Source organism: Phoca vitulina, unplaced genomic scaffold (assembly GCF_004348235.1).
Source record: "Phoca vitulina isolate PV1807 unplaced genomic scaffold, GSC_HSeal_1.0 scaffold29, whole genome shotgun sequence".
In the NCBI taxonomy this organism is placed as follows: domain Eukaryota; kingdom Metazoa; phylum Chordata; class Mammalia; order Carnivora; family Phocidae; genus Phoca; species Phoca vitulina.
In genome coordinates, this window is record NW_022589732.1 from 9,333,834 (window position 1) to 9,361,587 (window position 27,754).

Sequence of the window (27,754 nt, forward strand, 5' to 3'; positions counted from 1 at the left end):
TCTCAGTGTAGGTGTTTCACCTCCTTGGTTAAACTTATTTCTAGGTCTCTGAGTTTTTGATGCAGTTGTAAATAGGATTGCTTAATTTCCCTTTCTGCTACTTCATTATTGGTGCATAGAAATGCAACACATCTACCCTGTTTTGACACGTAAGAACTCTTAACAAGTAGTAGGGTGAAAAATCCTAATGAAATAAAAGTAAAGCAAAAATATTCTAACTTAGATGTAACAATCTTGTACAACTTAAAACATAAAGTCCCATTCCATTTACAATATACTACTTATTCTAATCCTTTACCATAAATGAATTTCAGTTCATTTGAATAAGCCTTTGTACCTTTTCCATACCAGGCACGCTGTGTAGTAAGTTCTGGATATACAGTGATCAATCTTTTGATGTTTGTGTATAATTATAAAAATAGCTGAATAAACAAAATAGGTGATATTAAGAAATGTAGATGCTACTTGGAGGGGATTAGGTTATAGAAGGCTTTCCAAAAACCCAGCTTTTTCTTTTAATTTTTTAAAAATTAACATAATGTATTATTTGTTTCAGGGGTACAGGTCTGTGATTCAACAGTCTTACACAATTCACAGCGCTCACCATAGCACATACCCTCCCCCAATGTCCATCACCCAACCACCCTATTCCTCCCACCCCACCTCCACTCCAGCAACCCTCAGTTTGTTTCCTGAGATAAAAGAGTCTCTTATGGTTTGTCTCCCTGATTTCGTCTTGTTTCATCTGTCTTGTTTCTCAGATTCCTCATATTAGTGAGATCATATGATAATTGTCTTTCTCTGATTGACTTATTTTGCTTAGCATAATACCCTCTAGTTCCATCCACATCCTTGCAAATGGCAAGATTTCATTTTTTTGATGGCTGCATAATATTTCTGTTTGTGTGTGTGTGTGTGTGTGTATACACCACATCTTTATCCATTCATCTGTTGATTGACATCTAGGCTCTTTCCATAGTTTGGCTGTTGTGGACATTGCTGCTATAAACATTGGGGTGCAGGTGCCCCTTCGGATCACTACATTTTTATCTTTGGGGTAAATAGTGCAGTTGCTGGGTCGTAGGGTAGCTCTATTTTCAACTTTTTGAGGAACCTCCATACTGTTTTCCAGAGTGGTTGCACCAGCTTGCATTCCCACCAACAGTGTAGGAGGGTTCCCCTTTCTCCGCATCCTCACCAACATGTCGTTTCCCGACTTGTTAATTTTAGCCACTCTGACTGGTGTGAGGTGGTATCTCATTGAGGTTTTGATTTGGATTTCCCTGATGCCGAGCAATGTTGAGCACTTTTTCATGTGTCTGTTGGCCATTTGGATGTCGTCTTTGCAGAAATGTCTATTCATGTCTTGTGCCCATTTCTTGATGGGATTATACTTTGGGTGTTGAGTTTTTTTTGTTTTTTTTTTTTAAAGATTTTATTTATTTATATGACAGAGAGAGACACAGTGAGAGAGGGAACGCAAGCAGGCGGAGCGGGAGAGGGAGAAGCAGGCTTCCCGCCGAGCAGGGAGCCCGATGCGGGGCTCGATCCCAGGACCCTGGGATCATGACCTGAGCCGAAGGCAGATGCTTAACGACTGAGCCACCCAGGCGCCCCTTTGGATGTTGAGTTTGATAAGTTCTTTATAGATTTTGGATACCAGCCCTTTATCTGATACGTCATTTGCAAATATCTTCTCCCATTCTGTTGGTTTTCTTTTGGTTTTGTTGACTGTTTCCTTAGCTGTGCAAAAGCTCAAAAACCTAACTTCTGACTTTGGTCTGAACAGTAAATAGGGAGTTAAAAGAGGGGACAACTTGGGCGCCTGGGTGGCTCAGTCGTTAAGCGTCTGCCTTCGGCTCAGGTCATGATTCCAGGTCCTGGGATCGAGGCCCGCATCGGGCTCCCTGCTCAGCGGGAAGCCTGCTTCTCCCTCTCCCACTCCCCCTGCTTATATTCCCTCTCTTGCTGTGTCTCTCTCTGTCAAATAAATAAATAAAAAATCTTTAAAAAAAAAAAAAAAAAAAAGGGACAACTTCCCAGGAGAAACTAGGAAAAGCATAGAGGAATGCTTATGTTTGCAAATGTGGCAAGAGCTAGAAGAAAAATTGCCATTTAATGACACCTGGCTCAGTTGGTAGAGCATGTGACTCTTGATCTCAGGGTCGTAAGTTCAAGCCCCAAATTGGGCATGGAGCCTACTTAAAAACTGTTTATAGTCAGGTAAATACTGGTATTTACTATATACAGTCTGCCTATGTACTGGAAGACTTTAACACTGGAGATTTCTTCTGAGTATCTTTTTGACAGATGGGTCAAACAGAAAACTCTTTGCTGGCCCCAGGAAACAAAAGATTAAACCTGGAGCAGTCTTTAGATTTTTCTCTACCAGTGTAGGCCTTAAAGGGACAGGCTTTGGAATTACACCTGAGTTGTCTCAGATCTACTTTGAGCAAAGTTATTTAATCTGTTTCCTAATCTGAAAAATGGGAATCAAATAGCATATACTTCAGCATTGTGAGAAAAAAGATAACTGATGTAGAGTGTAAAACTGCAGCTGTTAAAAACAAATTACCACACTAGTCTTATTTTTGTTTACCGTGATTTCTGTTGGTGAGATCAAGGTTGAAAAAGAGAATGTGGGAGCATATATGAGGCAAACTTTTAAGTCTGTCTTGATGGTTCCCAAGAGGAGGCAAAAACAAAATAGGTACAGGATTCTTGGGCTGAGAAATAATAGATTATTCTGTTTATCAGAGGGGCTAACACAGAATGAAGCAGTTTTTAGAAGCATGGACCAAAACAATAGTAAAATGCACAACAGCCATGTGCTGGGACCCCTTACAAAAGATACTGAGAAGTAGCAGATGGACTTTTCTGTTAGTAGCTAGAATAGAGGCACTCCCTCTTCCAATCATGGAAATATAACACTAGTAGCTTAGAAAACTGAAGAAGAATTCTTCCAAAATAGAAGGAAATATATGGTTTTCACATAGCAATTTGTGATCTGTTCATGGAATGTGAAATCAATTTTGTGGGTTCAGATCAGAATTGTTGTGCACGTATTAGGTTGTTTCAAAGTGAGAACCTTGGTCATGATGGGGTATAAAGTTTGAAAGCCATTTTGAAGAGAAACCTAGATATGCTTGGCAGATGGTGTGTCCCTTCAGATCAACTATGTTAGTAGCCAGGCTTTTGTGAATCAGTCTGGGATGTGGTGCAATAAATATGACATTATGTGTAGAAACAGGCTTAAGTTTAGAAGTTACTTGTTCTTATGAATTCAAGGGTAGAAAATTTATTTCATCTTTAAAAATTCCCACCAGAAACCTGGGACCCATAGCTTAGGGGAGAGAGGGAATTGTCCTTACCATCATAGGTCACATCTTAAACTATGAATGCAAATTTGGGAGGGGATTAAAGAAAGGTTAACGTCCAGTGCTAGGTCAGTGTTTCTCATACTTTGTGTAGGACTTCTGTAAAAATAGATTCCGATTCACTAGGTGGGGCCTGAGAATCTGAACTTCTAATAAACTCTCAGGTGATGCTATTGCCTGCAAACCACTTTTGAATAGGTGGTGAAGCCATTATGGAATTAAAACTATTTGAAAATAGGGCGCCTGGGTGGCTCAGTTGGTTAAGCGACTGCCTTCGGCTCAGGTCATGATCCTGGAGACCCTGGATCGAGTCCCACATCGGGCTCCCTGCTCGGCAGGGAGCCTGCTTCTCCCTCTGACCCTCCCCCCTCTCATGTGCTCTCTCTCTCTCATTCTCTCTGTCTCAAATAAATAAATAAAATCTTTAAAAAAAAAAAAAAAAAACTATTTGAAAATAATGATGGTGCTTTGAAGGCATAATATGTGCTTTAATGAAGTTCTATTGAGTGAACATGAATTGAGCAATGTAGGCAGGCCTGGATATTTCATGTCATGAGTTCTGTTCAAAGGAGTTGGTTAAATAACCTTTATTGAACATGGTTCTCTACATTTATTCATACTTAGTTGATAGAGTTGTGAAAATTATTTAATTTTCTGGATGAGGAAATTGAGGCATAGAGATTAACTGCCCAAATAGCAAAGCTGGTTGGTGGCAGAACTAAGACTTGCAGCTAGGAGTGAGCACTTTGTTTTTGAAGAACACTATAGTAATAGCCTCTAGTGATGACACGCAGGTAAAAGGCAGAGCTGGAACCTGTAATTAGACCAAATGAGTCTTAGAAAACTGGGAATAACTTATTTCTCTTTTATTACTATATTTCAGGTAACCAGTATCTGTTTTTACCACCAAATCGTTATATTTTTCATGGCGCTGAGGTATACTCGGACTCTGAAGATGACGTCTTATCCTCTAGTTCTTGTGGCAGTAACAGTGATAGTGGAACATGCCAGAGTCCAAGTTTAGAAGAACACTTGGAGGATGAAAGTGAGATTGAAGAATTTTACAATGGTTTGGAAGATGAAGCTGATGTTAATGAGAGAGCTGGAGGAACTGGATTTGGAATTGGTGGAGGTGATCAAGAGGCAGTCAGTGAAGCTATATGCATGAAACAGGAAGGAACAGACATTAACTATCCATCAAACAAATCATAATGTAATAATTGTCCAGGTACAGGAATTGTTCCACCAGCATTAGGAACTTTAGCATGTGAAAATGAATGTTTACTTGTGAATTCAACAGAGCAAGGAAACCAGAAAGGTGTAATATTTATAGACTGGTAAAATAGATTTTTTTTCCATGGGTAATTTTTAACTTCTTATTTCTGTACTTGTACACTCAACACTAACTTTTTTTAAAAGAAGGGTACTAAGTATCTTTAATCACCTATTGGTCAGAACTTTTCTTTTAAAGGTTCATTTGTATGATACATCCATATGTATATATAATTTTGTTCTTGCCTAGTGAGTTTCAACATTTTAAAGTTTTCAAAAGCCATTGGAATGTTAAATTAATGTAAAGGGAACAGCTTATCTAGACCAAAGAATGGTATTTTCACACTTTTCTTTGTAACATTGAATGGTTTGAACTCCTTAAATGTCTGTTCTGCTAAAACTTTTGATTCTTTATTAGCACAATTACCTATTTTTAAACACTGGCATTTTCCAAAACTTGTGGCAGCTAACTTTTTAAAAATCACATGGCATGCAGTGTGTAGAAGGAAGTCAACAATATGTGGGAGAGCACTCAGTTGTCTTTGCTTTTTAAAGTAAGACTTGGTGCTAAGAGTTTCAGGAATCTTGTATTGGTGAAATGAAGATGGCTTTTGTACTTCCTGTGGACATGTAGTAATGTCTATATTGGCTCCTTTATAAAACTAACCTGAAAAAAATAAATGCTTTGGACATGTTTCAATTGCTTTAGAAACAGTAGTGCCTGTCTGGGTACCCTTAGTTTCAAGAATATTTGCCCTTGTTGTTTACCTGTCACTGTGGTAGAGCTTGCATCGATTCTTTCCCACAAGTATTAAACTGCCAAGATGTGAATATGCAAAGCCTTTATGAACCTATAATAATGGTACTTCATCTGGGGAGAGTGTAATATTTTGGACCGCTGCTTTTCTTTTCCATTAATGAGGAGAGCAACAGGCCCCTGATTACGGTTCCAAAGTACTAAGATGTTAATTATAACTCAGTAAGTACATGTCTCCTGTTGGGAGGATTTGGTGTAATAGACACCAAACTGCTAGCCTCGTATTATGGAGATGAACGTGATGTAACTTGCAGTAGCAGAATAGTTAATGAAAGTAGTTCCTATAACATCTTTATTTAAAAGCTTAGCCTGCCTTAAAACTAGAGATCAAACTTTTTCAGCTGCAGAAGCTTCTTAGCCTTTCAAAAAAAAGTTCATACTTTATAAAATTGCACAGAGCAATTTATTTACCAGACCTTTACCCCACATTACTCCCAAATTATAAAGTATTCCTATGTTGCTTTAGTATTTATTACAATTTTTAAAAAGGGTTTGAAATATAGCTGTTCTTTAAGCATAAAATACCCAGCTAGGACCATTACTGCCAGAGAGAAAAGTTTTATTGAATGGCCACTTCCCTACCTAAAAGATGTTTCAATCTGAATTTATTTGGCTACACTAAAGAATGCAGTATATTTAGTTTTCCATTTGCATGATGTGTGTTTGTGCTATAGATGATATTTTAAATTGAAAAATTTGTTTTAAATTATTTTTACAGTGAAGACTGTTTTCAGCTTTTTATATTGTACATAGTCTTTTATGTAATCTACTGGCATATGTTTTGTAGACTGTTTAAGACTGGATATCTTCCTCCAACTTTTGAAATACAAAACCAGTGTTTTATACTTGTACACTGTTTTAAAGTCTATTAAAATTGTCATTTGACTTTTTTCTGTTAAATTACATTGTTCAAGGTATAAAATTTCACAGAATAATAAGCAAACACTGGTACTGCTGGTTGTAGCAGTTGGCGCTTCACCAAGTTTCAAAACTAGTATTTCAGTTATAGGCCCAGGAACCTTTGTAGGTGAAAAGTGGGGGAGAGGCAAGACAGGGCCTAAGAACTTGACATACAGAAGCCCGGACATAGGTTCAGGACTTTGGTATTAGGAAGACAAGAGAATAGTGGAAATACAGTGAACTCAAGAGTGTATATGCTATAAAAGCATAGTGCGTCACAGATGATAACACAAGTCTTAACACAGGAAGGTGTGGACAAATAAATAATGACTGCAGACCACATTTGGTATAAACTTTTCAAGGCTGACCTGCAAACCTTAGTTCATTCAAGTTCTTGAGTGACAAAGTACCGTTCAAGAAGCCAGGAGCATGCCCCTTAGAAAGTGTTCTGTGATGAATAAAGCCTTGACTGGCAGTTTCCTACTCTCAGGACTCTTGCCTTCCTCACCAGCAAACTTTTGAAGTGAATTTTAAAATAGTACTCTGCCCTGGTATGTCCTGTTTTCACTAGAAAAATTACCTGTAGTGCTGCCTGGGTGGCTCAGTCTTTTAAGCGTCTGCCTTCTGCTCAGGTCGTGATCCCAGGGTCCTGGGATCGAGCCCCGCATCGGGCTCCCTGCTCTGCGGGAAGCCTGCTTCTCCCTCTCCCACTCCCCCTGCTTGTGTTCCCTCTCTCGCTGTGTCTGTCAGGAAAAATCTTTTAAAAATTACCTGTAAAAATCTCATCCTCAGGTATAAAAAATAAAAATAGCGACTTCATTCACTATATGCACAAAATGGGAAGGCAGTTCATACCTTAAAAGGTGGTGTTTGGTCAGTTTAAGTAGTTAAGTACATGTTTTGACAACAGCTAATTTTTAAGCCTTGTGTTAGTACTATTCCAAGTCTCCTTGGTTTAATGCAGTATATATTTCACTGGTTGTAATACCCTAATTAATGATACATGATGGTTTAGCACTGCTCATCGTGGTATAGAAAATGGTGTGCTTTCAATCGGTGGTTTACATCATCCACCTATGAAGCATTATTTGGTAAGTTTTATTTGAAAGAAGTCTCAACTCCTAGACTTGTAACCTAGAAGGGCAGTGTGTGTATGCAGACCATAACCTCTCCTCAGAAATGAACAAATCTAAAGCCTTAAGCTAGGATGTTACCAGAAATAAGAAGTGGTCTAAGGACCTCTCCTCCCCACTTTGAGTGCCTCTCAACTGTGACTATTAAATTGCCTGGGAAACTTTTAAAAAAGTATAACCTGGGGCGCCTGGGTGGCTCAGTCGTTAAGCGTCTGCCTTTGGCTCAGGTCATGATCCCAGGGTTCTGGGATCGAGCCCCACATCTGGCTCCCTGCTCCCGGGAAGCCTTCCCCCTCTCCCATTCCCCCTGCTTGTGTTCCCTCTCTCGCTGTGTCTCTGTCAAATTCTTTAAAAAAATATATAACCTGGGCATCACTCCTTAGAGAACATTTAATTGGCCTAAGGAGGCCTGTGCATAGTATTAAAGGTACCTCCAGGTGATTCAAAAGTATAACAAGGATTGAGAACGGAAAAAAATAGGGGTGTTCCCTTCTGCGTGTGACACTCCATTCCAAGGGGCTGGCCTCATAGGGAAGGTAGACTTCCATGAAACAAACTTTTCTCAATTTATCTCTAGGAGTAGTTCACCAATTAGCAAACACTGGCAAGAATAGGGGGTATCGGGGTGCCTGGGTGGCTCAGTTAGTTAAGCAGCTGCCTTCGGCCTCAGGTCATGATCTCAGGGTCCTGGGATCGAGTCAAGCTCCCTCCTCAGTGGGGAATCTGCTTCTCCCTCTCCCTCTGCAGCTCCCCCTGCTTGTGCTGTCAAATTAAAATCTTAAAAAAAAAAAAAGGAGCTATTGAAATAGGATGAATAAGGAAACTACCATAAGGAATATGGATGGCCAAAGTGCAAAAGAGCTAGGGAGCAGGAAAGTGGCTGAGAACAGAACATCTGCCCTCGCTCTCAGCTTGCCATACACTCCTTCAGGGGAAGACCGCCCTATTACACTTTGAGGACTTTTTGTTAAACTAAATGCCGTAAAAACAAAATGTAAGAAAGGCTAGGACTTTATTGCAAGTCTCCAGTTTTAAAAAACTGCATTCTGGTTTTGTTGCATGCAATGTGTCTTGGTTCTACCACTTCATCAGACAGGAGCTACAAACATAATTGCTCTTACTAGTAGATCTTTATTGGAAGCCAAATATTTTCAAGTTTAGTCCACTCCATAATCAGTCTTTATAATTTAGTGAACTCAGTTATCTGCTTATTTTCTACACTAATCTACAAAGCTCAAGATATTTTTCTTGCTATTTTTTTTTTAAAGATTTTATTTATTTGACAGAGAGAGAGCAGGAACACAAGCAGGAGGAGTGGGAGAGGGAGAAGCAGGCTTCCCGCGGAGCAGGGAGCCCGATGCGGGGCTCGATCCCAGGATGCTGGGCCGAAGGCAGACGCTTAATGACTGAGCCACCCAGGCGCCCCGCTATTTTTTTTTTTTTTACAGGCTCCATACCCAGTGTGGAGCCCAGTGCAGAGCTCGAACTCACGACCCTGAGAACAAGACCTGAGCTGAGATCAAGAGTTGGATGCTTAGGGGTGCCTGGGTGGCTCAGATGGTTAAGCATCTGCCTTCGGCTCAGGTCACGATCCCAGGGTCCTGGGATCGAGTCCCGCATCGGGCTCCCTGCTAGGAGGGGAGCCTGCTTCTCCCTCTGCCGCTGCCTCTCTCTATCTCTCTCTCTGACTCTCATGAATAAATAAATAAAAACAAAAAAAATTAAAAAAAAAAAAAAAAAGTTGGATGCTTAACTGACTGAGCCACCCAGGTGCCCCTCATGCTATTTTTAAAAAAGCAAACAGCAATTTGAAAAATCTTCAATGGTATTTTAATTTTCTACCATGAATCTCCCTGCTGTTAATGCTACTTACTGTATGTCTTGCAGCAACAGAGGGAGAAGAGTATAATAAGACTTACCCAAATTAAGCCTTGTACTGTTGTGCTCCTAGATAAGATGTGCCAGTTCCTTGTTAAAATATTTGTTCAATGAAATCCATCTGTATTAATCCAAAGTGGCTGCTATTTCACAGATCAGTACCTAGCATAGAGGTTACTAAAAAAAAATCATCTTACACATACACATGTGTTTTCAATGTGAACAATCACTACCCTCAAGAAATGGATACACAGGGAAACAGTACAAAATGAATTTTCAGAGGGAGAGTGCTAATTTGAGCTAAATTATTGTATGTGAGAATACTTATGCTTAAGGGCTTCCCTCTATATAAAAAGACACCTATGGCTTACCAGTGGAAGTTCTTAAGTTAAACTGAAAAGTACAGGTCCACAATCCCGTCTCCAAAATACTTGGGCTCATTTGCATTTTGGAATTACGAATGTTAACGAATTTTTTAAAGCACCCCACAGGGGTCTGAGGCAGCATCTAAGATCAAACACACTAAATAAATCAAACCTATTAATATCACCACAGTAAAATGTACAAAAAAAATGTACAAATAGTCTCATTTAATACCATAAATAATAGCCTCAACAATTCGAGTTTTGCTGCAAAATGAGATACACAAATTTTTTTCAGATTTGTTCTGGATTTTGGAATTATAGCTAAGAAAACTGGAGATCTCTGTAAAACAGACAGTTTGTATGGCAATGGTAATACTCAATCCAAAATTTAAAGACCTTTCCTGAGACATTGAGGCATTCTGAATCTTACATGAGAACCACTGAAAGGCTAAGTATTAAACCAATAAATCTTTATTACTTAAACAATTTTCACGGCTTAAAAAATAAATTTAAAAAATAAATATTTGCATTATAGCAGAAAGTCACATGGGTTGCATCAACTCACAGTTAATCACAGGAGATAACTAAGCATCAGCACCATAAAAATTGTGTTAAGATTTGTTTCTAAAAATTCAAGGAAATAGTTCCAAAGCACTGAAAATTCTGACTAAATACCAACCTGCAGCATCAGTAGTTTTGGAAGCTATAAGCCAGTGGCTGGTTCTCAAAGTAGCCAGTTTCTATTGCTGGCAGTTGTAGGACAAAGTTCTTCTAGTACCAAATATCAAGCTTTACTGATAACCTCCCATTTATCAGTAGCATCTCCAGGTTCACAAAAGGAAAGAACTACAAGTTATTTAAGTAACTCCTATCTGTAATTTAGATTTGCACAAGGATATTTATTCTAGTAAAAAAGCAAAGGTTATGTTTCATCATGCTAATTTTTTGCTTTTACAGATTCTCAGAATAAGATTTAATCATAATTGTTAATCCTTTTAGCTCAGTTCAATTACAACCATAGAAACTGTACTGGTATCAGAACATAACTATTTTATTACAAAACTTAACATTATTTACAAAATGAAAAAATAATCGAATGACTATTGCAGGCCAAAGATAAAGGTTTTTCACTCAGTGATTGAAAATTAAGCAATATTTCCATGCACTCACACACCAGATTATTTGTGAAATATGCAAACTCTTAAAATTCATGTTAGTAAAACTTTAATGTATTCACAATACTTGTATGTTTATTGGAAGATGGCAAAAAAAAAATCCATGGTTCTGTACAATAAGTTTAATATTAACACAGTTTGTTCATTTTCCATTAATATTTTTTGGCTTTCATGAATACTCATAGCATTAAACATTTTGCAAGTAAGAATTATAATAGTACCTCTGTCACCTTGCTGAATTCATCACCACAAGAAAAACACAAATAGTTTAATGCTTTTGCAATAAACTAACTGATTAGTTATTATTTCCAAAGTTATATTAAACTGAAGCCTTCATTATGATCAATTGCTTGAATCAGTTTAGAGCGTAGAGTTTCTTTATCTTTGTATTTTGGAAGATCCAGAAGATTAAAACAGGTATGGGAAACTGGGAGATATTCCTCGCCACCTCCTGTTGACTGGATGACTAGTTTTAGACTCTTCATACCAAGAATAGGAATGCGATCACTACCTGTCAAAAATACTACCAAGAAAAAAAATCATTCAGCCAACCACTTTTATCAAAACAATATAGAGTACCTATTTAGTACAGCCACCATGGCAATTTACATTTACTCTAATGAAGCCTATCTCCAGATTTATGGAAGCCTGATTTTGGGACATACTAACTATATATCCGTACAGTATTTTTTTCTTTAAAAGTGTAATCTTAATGTTAGCACACAGGAGATGCTTAATAAATGTTTGATGAATAAATGACTCTTGTCCCTGACAAAACATTTGAGAGCCATTCTTTTGGGAATAGCCATTTAGTCTGCAGCTCAAATACAAAATGCAGTTGTGATTATGATTCCTTTTTCAATCTGTTTTGTTTCTAACATTTTTGAATAAAATGTATAATGGACAGCTAAAACTCAAATCACTTAAGACTTGTCATCCTTACACTATACAAAATAATTTAGCCAAGATTTTTATTTCAACTGTCAAAAAGAGATTGACAGAAATATTCTTGGCAATAGCAGGAATATCAAAGGGAGCGGCATTTCCTGATGAATGGATAAAGAAGATGTGGTCTATATATACAATGGAATATTACTCAGCCATCAAAAGAATGAAATCTTGCCATTTGCAAAGACGTGGATGGAGGTGGAGTGTATTATGCTAATCGAAATAAGTCAGAGAAAGACAAATACTGTATGATCCCACACATACATGGAATTTAAGAAAGAAAACAGATGAACATATGGGAAGGGAGAAAAGAAAAGAAAGGAGAGAGGGAAACAAGCCATAAGTGAGTCTAAATGATAGAGAACAAAGTGAGGGTTGGAAGAGAGGTGGGTGGGGGATGCACCAGATGGGTGAGGGGTATGAAGGAGGGCACTTGTTATGATGAGCACTGGCTGCTGAATTTAAGTGACGAATCACTGAATTCTACGCCAGAAGCCAATACTGCGCTGTACACAAAATTTAAATTAAAAAAAAAAAAAACCAAAAAACAAACATAAGCAGTGTCATTTCAATTAGAATACACATTTAACAGATGAAAGACACACAAATTAGGTTATAAATAGGTACAGAGTCCTACAAAAGTTCTATTTTCTACAGAAATTCCCAAAGTTTTGATGCAGAAGCCAAAAAAAAAAAAAATGGAGACTGAACAAGGAAAAAAGCTATCCTCCAGAAATCTTTTTTAGAAAAAAAAATTTTTTTTTTTTTTAGTTTTATTTACCTGACAGAGAGATACATAGCGAGAGAGGGAACACAAGCAGGGGGAGTGGGAGAGGGAGAAGCAGGCTTCCCGCGGAGCAGGGAGCCCGATGAGGGGCTCGATCCCAGGACCCTGGGATCATGACCTGAGCCGAAGGCAGACGTTTAATGACTGAGCCACCCAGGCGTCCCCTATTTTAGAAATTCTAAAAGGAATCACAACCTTAGTTGATTGTAATCAGTGTTAGAGTTTGTTTTCATTTGAAAGAACCAATTCTATCTGAGGCAAATTGAATGTAGCTTTCAAAATAAGGATGCAGATCAAAAATTTACTCTAACTGAAAATTAAAAACAGTACCTTGGAATAATACTAATAAGGAAAAAACCTTATCCAACAAAGTAATCAATTAATCTCCTACAAAAACAGTTTAATCGTTAATTCCATTTCCCATAAAACATAGGACCAGTTAGAAATACTTACACAGAAATTGTTTTTTCTTTTCCAATGGTAATTCATGAAATACTTCCCAAAAAATTTTTATCGTTGGATGTTCTGCCCAATATTCCCCTTTGTATTCTGTATTCTAAAAACAACATAATCTTTCATTAATATTAAGTGATGTTAGTTTTGTCTTGAATCTGACAAATTTTCTGTGGTGGTCAATTTCCACAATGGCCCCTAATGGCCCCTAATGATCCCTGCCTCCTACTGCTCATGCCCTTGTGTAGCCCCTCCCACAGTGTATAGGCTTGACTCTGTAATCATTATGACTTCTGAGGCTAAATCATAAACTCTGTGGCTTCAACCTCTTTGATCATTCACTCTGGGGAGAGCCAGGTGCCATTTCAAGAGGACAAAGAGCCCTATGGAGAGGTCCTCATAGTGAGACAGTAGGCTTTTAGCCAACAGTCTTGTGAGTGAACTGTCTTGGAAGGGAACCTATCTTTAATCAAGTCTTCAGATGACTAAAGCACCAATCAGTATCTTGACTGCAATCTCATGAGAGACCCCTAAGTTAAAACGACCCAGCTTAAGCCATTCCTGAAATCCTAACCCACAGGAAGTGGGAAAATAAATGTTCACTGTTACTTTTAAGCCACTAAATTTTGGGGTAATCTGCAGCAATGGAGCTAGCGTACTTCTCCTTTAGAAAAAATACTAGCACTAAGAAAAGGTGAGTAGAAAGGAGAGAGGGAGTAAATCTTACGCTGTAAAGTGTTCTTTAAAATCTAGCCACAGTTGGCCTTAAATTTTAGTTCTTAGAACCTTCCAGCATCAGGGCCTTTGGACACACTGTTCTCTCAGCCTAGACCTCTTAAACACATCCTCCTTCTTCCTTTGCTCATCAGGCTAATTTCTATTTATCCTTTAGGACTCAGACTAAACGTCCCCAAATTCATTCATTGATTCATTCAACAGATAGAGTTTTAGTCAAAATTTGGAGCCCTGGGGAAACTGCAGTGAACAAAGTCCTTACTTGTAGAGACCACCATCTACTGAGATGCTTTCCCAGATTTGTGTAGCCTAGGTTAAGCTCCTCTTTATATACTATTCACTGAACACTCTTCCTTTGTATTCATCAGAGTTAAATTATTTAATGTCTACCTTCCTTATTACAGGGCAAAGACCATGTTTCAATCTTATTTACTGATGTCTCCCTAATCTCTTGTGTAGTACTACGTATCCATAGGGGCTCAATAAGTATTTGCTAATGGGCTTCTTAAAATTTTGGGCTCTATTTGTAGCCATGATTATCTCAATGACTGATCTCTTGAAATCTACAAAATAGTTGCTATTTATTTGTAAACAGGTTTGGAGAAAATGGCTGAAATTTTAGCAATCAATTAACGGATTAATGGGTATGAATTATAGTCTGTGAGCATGTTAGTGGGGAATGAAAGGAGAATGGCTGAAGTTTTTTCTTTTTTTCCCTTTTAAAAAAAACCTCTGAATGGTTTTGGGGAAATGTGTACACAGTCCTGATGAAAGAAAGAGCATTTAAAGTCACAAATCGTAATCACTGAAATTATAATGAATCACATATACAATGGAAGAAACCAAAGTATACTAAGTACACTAAAATATACTAAACCACCATCTTACTAAATGAGTATTTCTATCAATTTTATCTTCAAGCGAGGTTTTAAGTACTTACTGAGTGCTCTTCTAGGCTCTGGGAATATAGCAGTGAACAAAGAGACAAAAATCCTGCCTTCATGGCGCTTACATTGTAGTGGGGCGAAGAAGCAACAGACAGTGACGACAATTAAAATTGTAAAATTTATATTAAGTCAAATTCAAAGAGAAAATAAAGCAGGGAAGGGAGACAGGGTATGAGTGTGGGTGTGTGTGTGTGTGAACACTCAAGTTTTAGATGTTAGCCAGTAAACGTGTCTGAGAAGGTGTAAAGACATAAAAGAAGTAAGGACAAGAACCCTTTTGGAATTACCAGGTGAAAAGAGTTCCAGGCATAGGGAATAGCAAATAGAAAGGCCCCAAGACTGGCTCAGCAAAGAGGCCATTAAGGCTCAAGTAGTGTTAAGTGAGAAGAAGAATGATAGGAGGCAAAAGGGACAAATTGTGTAGGATGTAAAGTGTGATGAGAGGCCATTGTATCATTTTCATTTTAGGGTGACTGGAGGTGGAATCCATTTCCACTGAGGTCTCCTTAAGGACAGTGCAGCTTTCCTCTCTTTAGCAGATCAATTTAACCAAAAAAAGAAATCTCCAATCTCCTTCCTGGAGGATTTAAGCTTGCCTATCAGCTTTCCTCAGTTATTCCTGGTTTCCCAGATTCTGTGGCTTTCCCTAGAGCTGTCTTTTGTTGGGTAAGAGAGAGAACCTGAGAAGTCTAACAATTCCTTAAATTAGCTGTGAAGTAATTCTATTGCTTTTAGCCTAACCATGCATCCTGCTACCACAGTAACATGATGTACCAATTCCTGAGCCTTTAGAAATTCTAGGGTGTGAAATGGGTTGCCTCTTAAAAACCCTATTCCTCAGGAGGCTTAGAATTCAACCTTCTTTGCTCTAGTCACTCATCACTCATCCATCCATGTATTTTCTGTCTTCCAAAACTATTTTTTTCTCTTGTTATGGTATTTTTACGTTTTCTCTGTGTATTCCTATTTTTATTCCTTTATTGTCATTCTAGTGAGATTTTGGAAAGGAGCAGAGATAAATGTGTTTATTCTAGTGTGTTTAACTACAAGTCCTAATTGTTTTTAAATTAAAAAATGTATTCCCTAAATTATTACACAGTAAAATTGGCTTTTTCTGGTGTGTGTATAGTTCTGTGAGTTTTAAGCACATGTAACGACTCGTGTACCTACCACCACAATCAGGATACTAAACACTTCCATCACCCCAAAGAACTCTCTTGTGCTACCCTCTCCCAACACATACTCCCTCTACCCCTAGCCCCAGTTCACCATAGTTTTGTCTTTTCAGAAATGTCCTATACATGGAATCATACAATATATAATCCTTTGAGACTGGCTTCTTCACACTCCATAAGGACTCTGAGTCATCCCAGCCTTGCGCGTATCAGGAGTGTATCCCTTTTTATTGCTCAGTGGTATTCTACTGTATGGATATACCCTAGGTTGGTTTATCCATTTACCCACTGAAGCACATCTGGGTTTTTTCCAGTTTTTGACATGTTTGCAGATTTTTAAAAACACAATTAAGAAAGACTGTGGTAAAATACCTCTAACAAAGTTTACCATCTTAACCCTTTTTAAGTGTACAGTTTGGTACTGTTATGCAACCGCCACGACCATTCATCTCCAGAACTCTTCCTTTGGCTAAACCAAAACTCCATACCCATTAAAACAATAATGCCCCATACCCCCTTGTTTACAGATTTTTGTGTGAACATAACTTAATACCTTAGAGTGGAACTGCTAGCTCATGTAGTAAGTGAATATTCAACTTTTAAGAAAATGCCAAACTGTTTCCAAAGTGGCCATACCACTGTATTTCCACCAGCAGTGTATCAAAGTTCCCAATGCTTTGTATCCTTGTGAGACTTAACTGTATTTTGTAATGTTAGCTAACTTAATAGGTGCTGTTATGTATCAAACTTTTATTTATTTATTTGAGAGAGTAAGGGGGAGAGAGAGAGCATAGGAGCAGGGGGAGAGGGAGAGAGAGTGGGAGAAGCAGACTCCCCTGCTCAGCAGGGAGCTCGACGTGGGGCTCGATCCCAGGACGCTGGGATCATGACCTGAGCCGAAGGCAGACGCCTAACGACTGAGCCACCCAGGCGCCCTGTATCAAACTCCTTATGCAAAAATTGTATCAGAGGTTTTCTAGATTACAAAGATGGAAAAACTTATTGTGTGTGTGTTGAATTTTTTTAAATTAACATATAATGTATTGTTTGCTTCAGGGGTACAGAACAAAGATGGAAAAACTTGTAAGTCAAACTTATATACATCTTTCTCAAAGCTGATCTAACCTAGCACTTTTTTTTTTTTAAGATTTTATTTATTTATTTGACAGAGAGAGACACAGCGAGAGAGGGAACACAAGCAGGGGGAGTGGGAGAGGGAGAAGCAGGCTTCCCGCGGAGCAGGGAGTCCGATGTGGGGCTCGATCCCAGGACCCTGGGATCATGACCTGAGCCCGAAGGCAGACACTTAATGACTGAGCCACCCAGGCGCCCCTAATCTAGCACTTTTTATTCAATGTTTATCTGAAGAAATATATGAGAATTCTTTGTATAGAGAAGAAGGAAAAGGAAAAAGTAGTTTAAAAATTCCCAATCTTCTTCCTAAAAATCCCTTTATTGGCTAAGGCACTAGTGATGAAGATCATGAATATTATTTACTCTCTGCTAAAAAATTTAACATTGAGAGTAATCAGAAAAAAAAAAACAATGATCTTATGCAATGTGAGTGCTTTTCATAATGGTTTTCCTATGATTGGGCAGAATGAAAACTCAGTTTTAGCTGGGACTTCTATCTGACCTCTGTCATAAATGACATAATTTTTCATACGAAAGCTATCACTACCACAAATACAAAAATGCTATCTAACTCATATACAACTAAAATTCATTCATTGTGGAGTAAGAAGGGTACAGTGTTTTCCTGTAAATAGGACAGTAATAGTGTAAAATGGAAAACAGTAAGTGAGAGGGCAATTTTTCCATCAATAAACCATATTTTCCTTTGCCTTTCCATTAAAACAATTTCATAGATTTGTTTTCCCCTACCTTTTCCAGTTCCTTCCAATCATAATTTGTATTTCCAATAACCATTGCTTGTAGTTCATTTGGCTGGAAGAGTTGAAGGACCTTTCCTCCACAGACCTTATGAAAGCCCGCATGGAAAGCATCAAACAAGGAAGCCACTGATTTATTGAATATGTAATCCACATAAGCATCAACAAACTCCTGCCTAGAAATGAAAAGGCACACATGGCAGAGAATATAAAAATCTTTTTTTATGGAGAATAGATACGTAGTCTCATTAAAAGTTTGAGTGCTCCTGTACTTTTTGTTACTTATCTTTCAAACTGAGAAAGTATGACTAGGATTCTAAGGGGACAAAGTCTTTAACGAGAAGTTTATTATTCTTTCTACACAAAAATCCAGTATTATCTAGGAGGCATGAAGACTTAATTTATCATTCACAGCCCAATGTAAATGAGGCTATTCCGAAGTGAAACGTCATTTCCTAATGCGTCATTTCCTAATGGGAAGAATGACAACACAAATGTCTATCAAAATAATTTTTCAATACTCACAAACTATTGAGATTTATATGCACCACTCCACATGTATCCCTAAAGAGAGTCATCTGTTAAAAATATCAGGTGATAAAAAAATGAGAGCTTTGGGATTCAGACTATTAGACAAACAACAGTCTGTTTTTCCTCGGGTTTCAAGGAATCTGAAAACAAAATTTATTTTTTAATTTTTTTTTAAGTAGGCTCTATGCCTAACGTGGGTCTTGAACTCATGACCCTAAGATTAAGAGTCACATGCTCTACTGACTAAGCAAGCCAGGTGTCCCAACAAAATTTATTTTAAAAACTAAATACCTGAAAGGTTTATTAAGCACTCTTTTAGGATAATCATTAAATATTACAAGTACAGTTTTCTTTTCAAAAGTATGTGTGTATACACATATGTACCCATACACACACAAACACTTCTGATGCTTTTTCCTGCCTGTTATCACTACGATAGAAAAGGAAACTATAAAGGAAAAAAGTCCCTTTACCCAGTAACCCAGTAATTGCACTATGGTTTTATTCAATTTGTTCTGTTAGCCACAAATATTTTATGCAGCTATCTAGTCAAACAAATAATGAGAATGGGTACCAGAGGATTTCAATATTTTATATGCCTGTCTTCCAAATTAAAAAGGATAATTCTACAAATGGGAATATTGGCAAATTCAGTTATCTACAGATAATCATCTCAGCAAATTATGAAATAATTCCAAAGTGAATTTACAAAGAGGAAAAAAAGGTTAAAGGAGACCATTGTAAAATTGGGCAGGCCTAAGGAAAAATCAGTAGCATATGCTATTAGATTCTGATGAAAAGAAGCAGATAATTTTGTAATGGCATAATTTTATAATTCATCTAATTGGAAAGTGAAATTTATCTGTACTAGTTAAGTGCCTTAAACACAAAAGGCTAAATTATTTTATGTGCTGACATTTTTATCTTCAACACTTTCATTATCTAACTAGGATTGGTAATATAAAGATAAAAATTCTTTAAATTATTTCTAAACTAGATAAAAAACTAGAGACTTTAAAAGCAGGAAAAAAAACCTTTCTAAATCAGTTTTTCAAAACCAAGATTTTTTTTTAAAAGAAAGGATAGTTAGAAAGACCTAAATTTTTTCACATTATTTTAAGAACAGCTTTATTTTTATCAAAGGAAGACATATGTACAGTTTAAAATGTCAGATAGTAATACTAACAGCCAACATTTACTGAGCACGTAACATGTGCTAGGTACTATTCTAAGCATCTTAGAATTATTGCCTCATTTAATCCTCAAAATAGCCCCATGAAACAGGTACAATTTACCATCCCATTTCACAGAAAAGGAGACTGAGGCATGGACACATTCCTACAGTTACACAGCTTCTAAGTAGCGGAACTAAGATAATAACCATTTGGATAAAGTCCCTGGCAACAGCCAATAAGCTAACTCTACACAGTAGAGAACGAAGCAGTTCTGTCTTGCACCTTTAGAAATTCCAGATATTCGAAGGAAAATTCTTAACTTTTTGCTATTCCTTCTGATATTTACCTTCAAACTTCAACAACCTAATTATATTGTTATTCCTTAATTTTCAGTTTAAAATATAATCTAATGAACTGATTATCTATTGTGGAAGATAAGGATTTACCTTTTATTTAGTTGCCCCATTCTCATTTTGTCTCCCCAAAATCTTCCATTATAACCATTTTGGTTCACTATTCACTAAAGTTAACATTTTTATGATTATAAATATTATTCAGAATTAAGCTAGAATATTTTATGGTTACCTGCCTTTTCTTAAAAAGAACTTCTGCAGTCAATTCTGTTTCCCTAATTTGCTACTTCATCCCTAACTTCAACAGAAATGTCAATCTCCTTTAGACTCATTCAACTCTAGGGAGCATCATTTGTATTCCATCCTCTTGATTTCACCCACTTTGGTTGCTCTTCCTAAACCTACACACTGCTGTTCCTGCAGAAGGAATTCTCTTTGCCTCTCTTCTATATTGGATCCTATTTTTCTGGATCCTGTGTCTTTCTCTTACTTGGTTTAATTCCTTGTCTGGTAGAACACATCTTCCTGTAACTTCCTGAGAAAACTGCACTGGAAGTAGATTTCTCTGAGACTCTGGATGCATGAAGATGTTTTTATGTACACTCACATACTTGATAGTTTTGATACAGAATTTGAAGTTAAAAAACAATCTTTTCCCAGAATTTTGATCTCCTAGCTTCAGTGTCATTCTTTAGAAACTTGATGTTATTCTGATTCTTAATTCTTTGTATATAGCATGCCTTTTTTTCTTTTTCCTGGAAGGTTTTAGGATCCTTTTTTTCCCCTGGGATTTTGAAATTCTATTTTGCCTTGGTAGGTCTTTTTTTTTTCCTCCCACTTTCCATGCTTTCAATTTTAAGGCATATCTTTTAAGGCCTCTCATTCAATTCTGGAAAGTTTTTTGGTACCACTTCTTTGACAAATTTCTTTCAGTGAATTTTTTTTTTCAATTTTTAATTGGATTTTTGATTTTTAAGTGAATAATTTTTAGTCCACATAGATGAATACTGATTACAGTTTCTTTTGAAGTTTTGTTCTTCATCCTGCATTGTTTCTCTTTCCTTGACATTCTTTTCAACTGTTTTGAAGGGCTATCAATCTTTGGCTATCCATTCATATTTAAAAGTGAGACAGTGTATCCAAAGAATCCTCCAAAATACCGTACCAAGGCGGGGTGGTTGTAGACTCAATCCACTTGTTTTCAGTTCTGCCTCTTACCCACCTGGCTGTGTCTATCTATACTCAAATCCAACGTCGTCTTCCCTCCACCCCACCCCCAGGATATCCAAAGTCCCTTTAGTTCAATCTCCCCAGAAGATAAATTTCTGATCATCTGCCCAGGCTACTGTGCTAATTAAAATGGGTTTCTAACTGCTTTTTATAACAGCAATCTTTCTGTTTCCAGCATTCCCCTGAACTCCATACACTTTCTAACATTTTTTATTCTCAATGCCCAAGACTTTGTGCGGCAATATAAACTGGCTGCCAGGATTCTTGGCTCCTCCCAGTCCATCTTATATTGCAGCTTTCTCTGGTTGGCTAAAGTTAGTTACCCCTGTTTTCTAGCTTCCAAAAATGAGTTTGCTGTTGTCCCCTCTACCTTCTCTTTGTTTTGCTTGTTTATGATCTTTTTATCCCAAACTTTAGTAATATCTTAAAGGGATTTCAGAAGCAAAAGGCAGTTACTTCCTTACTAACCATTCAAAAAGTAAGTTTTATCTGAGTAAAAACTTAAGGTTGTGACAAGTTTCTATATACAGAAGAAAAATGCCTACGGAATCTTATTACTACCGCTGATGCTGCTATAATTCACTTACCGATTTTGTTTGTTAACAGCTGTGTCTGCACCATTTAGAACCAGCTCTTTCACTTCTGTTGCACCAAAGTTTTCAACTGTGATCTATTAATTTAAATTTTTAAAAAAAGTCAATGTCAGACTCAAAACTTATTAGATTTTAATAACCTATTATTATATTCTATCTTTCCCTCATTAAATATAAGAATAAAATTGAGGTAAAATTCTGTTACTACCATAAGCTTATTTGTGAATTCTGCATAAAGCCACAACTAGAAATTTTCATCCTCTGTAGTAGTTTGAAATCCTACCGTGACTAGTTAATTACAAATTACCAAGTGTTTGGTTAGTTAACATCAGGAAACTGAGTACTTATTATGTGTAAAACTTTTTTAGAACAATCACTACAGGAGTAAAATATTAGAAAGGATGTTTTCCTGGTACACGTGACAGAATCTAAGTGTCAAAATGTATGCAGCCCAGACCAGCTATGCATTCTTCTCACATTGACAGCTACTACTACTGTATTCCTAATATCTGCCTTGTTTGCATTCTTGATCACAGGTGATTTTTCCAGTATTAATTGGATCCAGCTATTAATTGGATTTATAAAGACAGTCAATTATTTTTAAACTTTTTATTTCCCTTACTAGTCTGCTAATTTTCCTATTAATATTACCAATCCCACATCTGTATCTTTTTCTAGTCCCTCTTTTTGGAATATTACTCTCTTCTATTAGAACATTTTCTTTTAGTACCTGCTATCTAGAAAATACTGTGGTGGCAGTGGGATGATAAGAGATGAATAAATCCCTGCTGTGGAGTTTACTATCTAGTTAAAGAGGAGAAATGTGTTATGTAAACAACTTCTTATAATAAAATAAATGCTATAATAGAGACATGAACAAAACGCTATCAGACCACAGAAGAACACTCACTTCTAAGTGGAGAAAATATGAAAGACCTCAAGGAAGAAATGTCATTTGAAAAGCACCTAGAAGGATGAGTAGGCTCTCATAAGACTGAGAGGCGACAGGATTTCTGACTGAGCACAGAGATTGGGTAAGATAGATATGAGAGTAAATATCAAGTTCTGAAAATGTATGGCCCTAAAAAACAGAAAGATAAGGTATGTGAGAGAATACTGTGTGACATGATAAAACTTGATATGAATGGAGGGATACAATGTAAGTTAGAAAGTCATATTACAAATGTTTTTGAAGCCCATTATTGATCTATTGCTATGCAAGCAATAAAGAGCCACTAAAAATTTCTGTGAAAGAAATGGCAGTGGGAAGGAATGTTTAAATTACCATAGTTCTTGAATATACTAACCATTCACAAACTTGGTGATTGATAAGTTAGAAATTATATTGTTTGGAACCCAATGTTTCAGTCCATTGAGATAATCAATAAAGATTCAAAGATAATTGATACTGCTATAGGTGAAAGTGAATTGAAGAATTAAACCATTGGAAAACTAACCATTCAGTTGAAATGGGGAACTAAAAATTTCATAGTAAATAGAGAAAGCCCAAGGAGGACCTTTTTTCTTGAAAAAAAAAAATTTGTTAAAATAAGTTCATTTATTTCATCTTAAATCTACCAAATTTTCTTACAATTGTACTATGTGCCAATTCTTAAAATGATAAAAAAAATGGATAAACTTTTTTGATGGGGGCACATCGTATTTTTTGGCAAATTGTGGGATAGCAGAATATGGTTATCTGTCAGATCTGACCTCAAGATCATAAAGAGGACTCTTGGCGGGGGGCGGGGGGGAGGGATGGACAAACAAATACACAATGTTTTTAAAACGAAAAGAAAAAGAAAATCAAAGGTTTTACCATTTTCCCAAGAGATTAATTTATAATATTCAAATCATTCCATTCTGAAGTGCCTTCTCATAATCCTTGCTGATTTTCTCTTCTTTGTCAACTGTCTACTTCTGCCAGATCCTCGTTTGTCAATGGCTTTGCATTTGGATGGGTAAGTTATTCAACATCCCTTTCACTGAATTAACAAAATTCTGTATCTTTGACAAGATCTGCAATTTCATTTTCCAAATAACATTCCAACATACTTGCATTTTCACTGTGGTACGTCATTTCCAAAGTAAGATAAATGGGCAAGGACAAATATTAGTGTGAAGCAGAAAGGGATGTCTGAGTAGGAATTAATCTTTTAAGTGGTAAGTTCATTACTGAATATTCTAATGTACAATAACCTTTGCTTCTCTAAACATTCTTGTAATTGCAGACTCAAAAATGAATACTTGAATAAAGAGGTCCTCTTGTATTTATAAAGGATCTTTAGCATAATGATAGAGCACTAGGCTCTGAAGTCACAGGCCTGGGTATAAATATTATTATTGACATGTAATGATTGTTTTCAGTTTTCTTCATCTGTAAAATAAGGATAATACTACTAATCTCATAGGACTGTTATGAGGATTAAATGAAATAATGTACGTACTGTGACTAGCATATAGTTAATGCTCAATAAATGTTAGCTAAAGGGTTAAGAATTCCACCCATCAAAATAAAAAAAAAAAAACAACCCCAAAGCCATAAGGCACAGCTGTTAAATAAAAGGGATGATGAATAATCAGGCTATTCTGTCTTTCCATCTTACCGTAAAATTAAGACAAAATGTTTCCTCAACATCATCTTCTGGATAATCCAGTAATTGTTGCATGCTTCTGCAAAACAATATGCATGTTTCTTTGAGGTAAAACATTGTTGGGTATTTTGACTATTTTAGTTATGAATAAATATATATTTCTCATTCATTCTTGATAAAATCTTTTTATTAATCTATACTTTTATATTTGTTTCAGAATGGTAGATATACGGCGAATGAACAATTCTGAAGAAAAAAAAATCACTCTAAGATTTTTATCTCTTCTTCTGAATACAAAGGCCATATATCTACCCATTTTCAACATTTGTTCTTACTTATATACAATTTCTATTCCATTTTATGTAATAAATAAAAAGAAACTTTACATATTCCACCTAGGAATGAAGGTAATCAGAAGTCCAAATAAATCATTTAACTACTCTCAGGAAACATTACCTTCCTAAGTTTATTATCTGATATCTGCAAAATATTGTTAAATTACTAAAAATTTAGCAAATGGTTTTATACATATAAGTCTTTCAGTAGAAAATTTTGGATCTGGGTAACATGAAGAGTTCTCCAATATCAGAAGGGCTTTTGTTTATTTTAGAAATTCAACAAGAACAAAACAGAATTATTCCTAAAAGGAAAGCTTTCTGTACATTTCCCATTCCCTATTAAAACCCTTGTCACTTTTTGTTACTAACCTTCCAACATCAGGTACTAGTTCCTTCAAATCATCCAAGGATGGCTTCTTTTTTAGCAGTTTTTTATACAAAGCCAAAGGAAAATGGAGGTCCACAATAGTAAAATTATAAATTGCTAATCCACAGATAACACCAATCAAATGGAATAAATCACTGTCTTCAAATGTCTAAAATAACAGAAAAAAAAGTAAAGACGTCTTCTCCAAGTTTTAAAATAATAAATTTTTCTGATGACAAAAACACATACTTGTAGTAAAAAATTCTGAAGATACAGAAATAAGTAATGAAAAAGCTCATTCTCTCTCTTTTTTTTAAAAAGATTTTATTTATTTGACAGAGATAGCGAGAGCAGAACATAAGCAGGGCGAGTGGGAGAGGGAGAAGCAGGCCTCCTGCCAAGCAGGGAGCCCGAAGTGGGGCTCGATCCCAGGACCCTGGGATCATGACCTGAGCTGAAGGCAGACACTTAACAACTGAGCCACCCAGGTGCCCCGAAAAAGCTCATTCTTAATCACATCTCCCTGGGATAGTATCACTATTAGTATTTCTGCACATTTCCATCCAATATATTTTCTAAGACAAAATAAAGACCTAGCTAAGATCAGACTAAATGTATAACTTCACAATTGGCTTTTTTCCCAGAAATATAAGCATTTCCACATCACTAAGCACTAAATTAATAAGTGAAATGACTATTAGAACATTTAATCTGATTTAAATAATTGTACACATTCAAAATTTGGAAAACAAAAAGCATAAAGAAAATGAATAAATGCCTGTAATCCAATCACTCAGAAACAAGGATTCAAAAATATTTTTATATATTTGCAACCACTATAAGTTCAAAAAAATAATTTAAAAACATAGTTAAGGTTTTCTCTTTTGTCTAATCACACGTATTTTCTTATATCATTAAATATTCTTCTAGAACATGATTTTTATTTATGTAATTTTATTTTATTATTTTTTAAAGTAGGCTCCACAGCCAGCATGGAGCCCAATGTGAGGCTTAAACTCACGACCCTGAGATCAAGACCTGAGTGAGATCAAGAGTTGGACGCTCAACTGAGTCACCCGGCAGCCTCAGAGAACATGATTTTTAATGGTTGCATATCACTCTTATAAAAGTACCAAGGTCTGCTAATTTAGCTATTTTACTATAGTTGGACATTTAGATTATTAAGTCACTGAAAACAACGCTTACTTCCCCCTATCTTTAAAGAAGCAATATATGGTCACAGAAAATTCAGTGAGCATGACAGTTAAAAGAAAAACATTTTTTATCAGATTTGGGGCTCCAGACCTAGTTCTTTCACTATCTAGCCTCAGTATTTTCAAAGATAAAAATAGTATTTATCTCATAAGGTTGTTTTGAGGATGAAATGGGATTAATGTATGTAAAATACTTTTAGCCCAGTTCCTACAGCACATGGTAAAGGCACAATAAATGTTGGTTATTCCAACTAGCCAGTAATATTCAAAATAAGTAAGATGGTATCATTTCTGCATATATATATATATATATATATATATATATATAAAGATTTTCTGAGAGAGAGTGAGCGTGCACAAGTGGGTGCATGTGTGAGCAGGGTGGGGGGAGGGGCAGAGGCAGAGGGAGAGAATCACAAGCAGACTCAGCACTGAGCACGGACCCCCAAGTTGGGCTGGATCTCCCAATCCTGAGATCATGACCTGAGTCATAACCAAGGGTCGGATGCTTAACTGACTAAGCCACCCAGGCGCCCCATCATTTCTACATATATTTTTGTCCATAGTTTGGAATACCTACTTAGGAGAAATTTTGCTTTGTAAGAAGAATTTCGAAGTCAAATGACAGCTAAGCATATCCCGAAGCTGTTTTTGTTTACACCTATTCCAATTTACCCTGACATCTGCAGTCTAGGAAAATGTCTATCTTTCCATATTTTCATCTGTAATACACACAAACACACATTTATACCTGAGTTAAAAAATGAAAACTTGGGGCACCTAGGTGGCTCAGTCAGTTAAGCATCTGACTCTTGATTTCAGTTCAGGTCATGATCTCAGGGTTGTGATACTGAGTCCCCCACCGGGCTCCATGCTGGGTGGGGAGCCTGCTTAAGATTCTCTCTCTCCTCCCCTCTGTCCCTTCTCCCCCCCCAAATAAGACAAGAAAATTTGTTTTAGTATGTATTTTTGTCTATTAGTGACACTGAAAATTAGGGATTTGTGTGTATTTGTGAATGCCTCTTTGTATTCTTGGCCCATTTACCTTTCAGGGGCCAGTGTTTTCTTTCTTTCTTTCTTTGATGCAAAAAGATGATTTTATTAAAGCACAGGGACAGGACCCATGGGCATCGAGAGCTGCTGCCGCTAGCATTTTCTTATATATTTATATTTGAATTCTTCATATACCAGGAATTATTATTACCCTATGTCAGGGGCGCCTGGGTGGCTCAGTTGGTTAAGCGTCTGCCTTCGGCTCAGGTCATGATCCCAGGGTCCTGGGATCGAGCCCCGCATCGGGCTCCCAGCTCCACGGGAAGCCTGCTTCTCCCTCTCCCACTCCCCCTGCTTGTGTTCCCTCTCTCTGTCTCTCTCTCTCTGTGTCAAATAAATAAAGTCTTAAAAAAAAAAAAAAAATATTACCCTATGTCATATTTGTTACATAGATCCCAGTCTGCTATATGCTTTTTTTTTTTTTTTTTTTTTAAAGATTTTATTTATTTATT

At 36.7% G+C, this 27,754-nt stretch overlaps 2 protein-coding genes across 7 annotated transcripts in view; one reads left to right on the plus strand and one right to left on the minus strand.

Moving 5' to 3' along the window:
- Positions 1–6,973, plus strand: part of SIRT1 (sirtuin 1) — a 29,839-nt gene extending 22,866 nt beyond the window's left edge. Inside the window, exon 9 of one of the 2 annotated variants that reach the window (XM_032423777.1) lies at positions 4,261–6,361. In XM_032423777.1, the coding sequence (XP_032279668.1) occupies positions 4,261–4,589 (329 nt within the window). In that variant the 3' untranslated portion in view covers positions 4,590–6,361. Of the gene's footprint in view, positions 1–4,260 lie in introns of both variants that reach the window. The other variant, XM_032423778.1, reaches the window with a different exon arrangement.
- Positions 6,974–9,326: 2,353 nt separating this feature from the next.
- The window catches only part of HERC4 (HECT and RLD domain containing E3 ubiquitin protein ligase 4), a 138,243-nt gene continuing 119,815 nt past the window's right edge, over positions 9,327–27,754 (minus strand). For all 5 annotated transcript variants that reach the window (XM_032423959.1, XM_032423958.1, XM_032423961.1 and 2 more), the window contains 6 exons: positions 25,038–25,204; positions 24,343–24,409; positions 21,731–21,813; positions 17,847–18,030; positions 13,106–13,208; positions 9,327–11,440 (listed from right to left, as the gene is read on the minus strand). In XM_032423959.1, the coding sequence (XP_032279850.1) occupies positions 11,232–11,440; positions 13,106–13,208; positions 17,847–18,030; positions 21,731–21,813; positions 24,343–24,409; positions 25,038–25,204 (813 nt within the window). In that variant the 3' untranslated portion in view covers positions 9,327–11,231. The remainder of the gene's footprint in view (positions 11,441–13,105; positions 13,209–17,846; positions 18,031–21,730; positions 21,814–24,342; positions 24,410–25,037; positions 25,205–27,754) is intronic.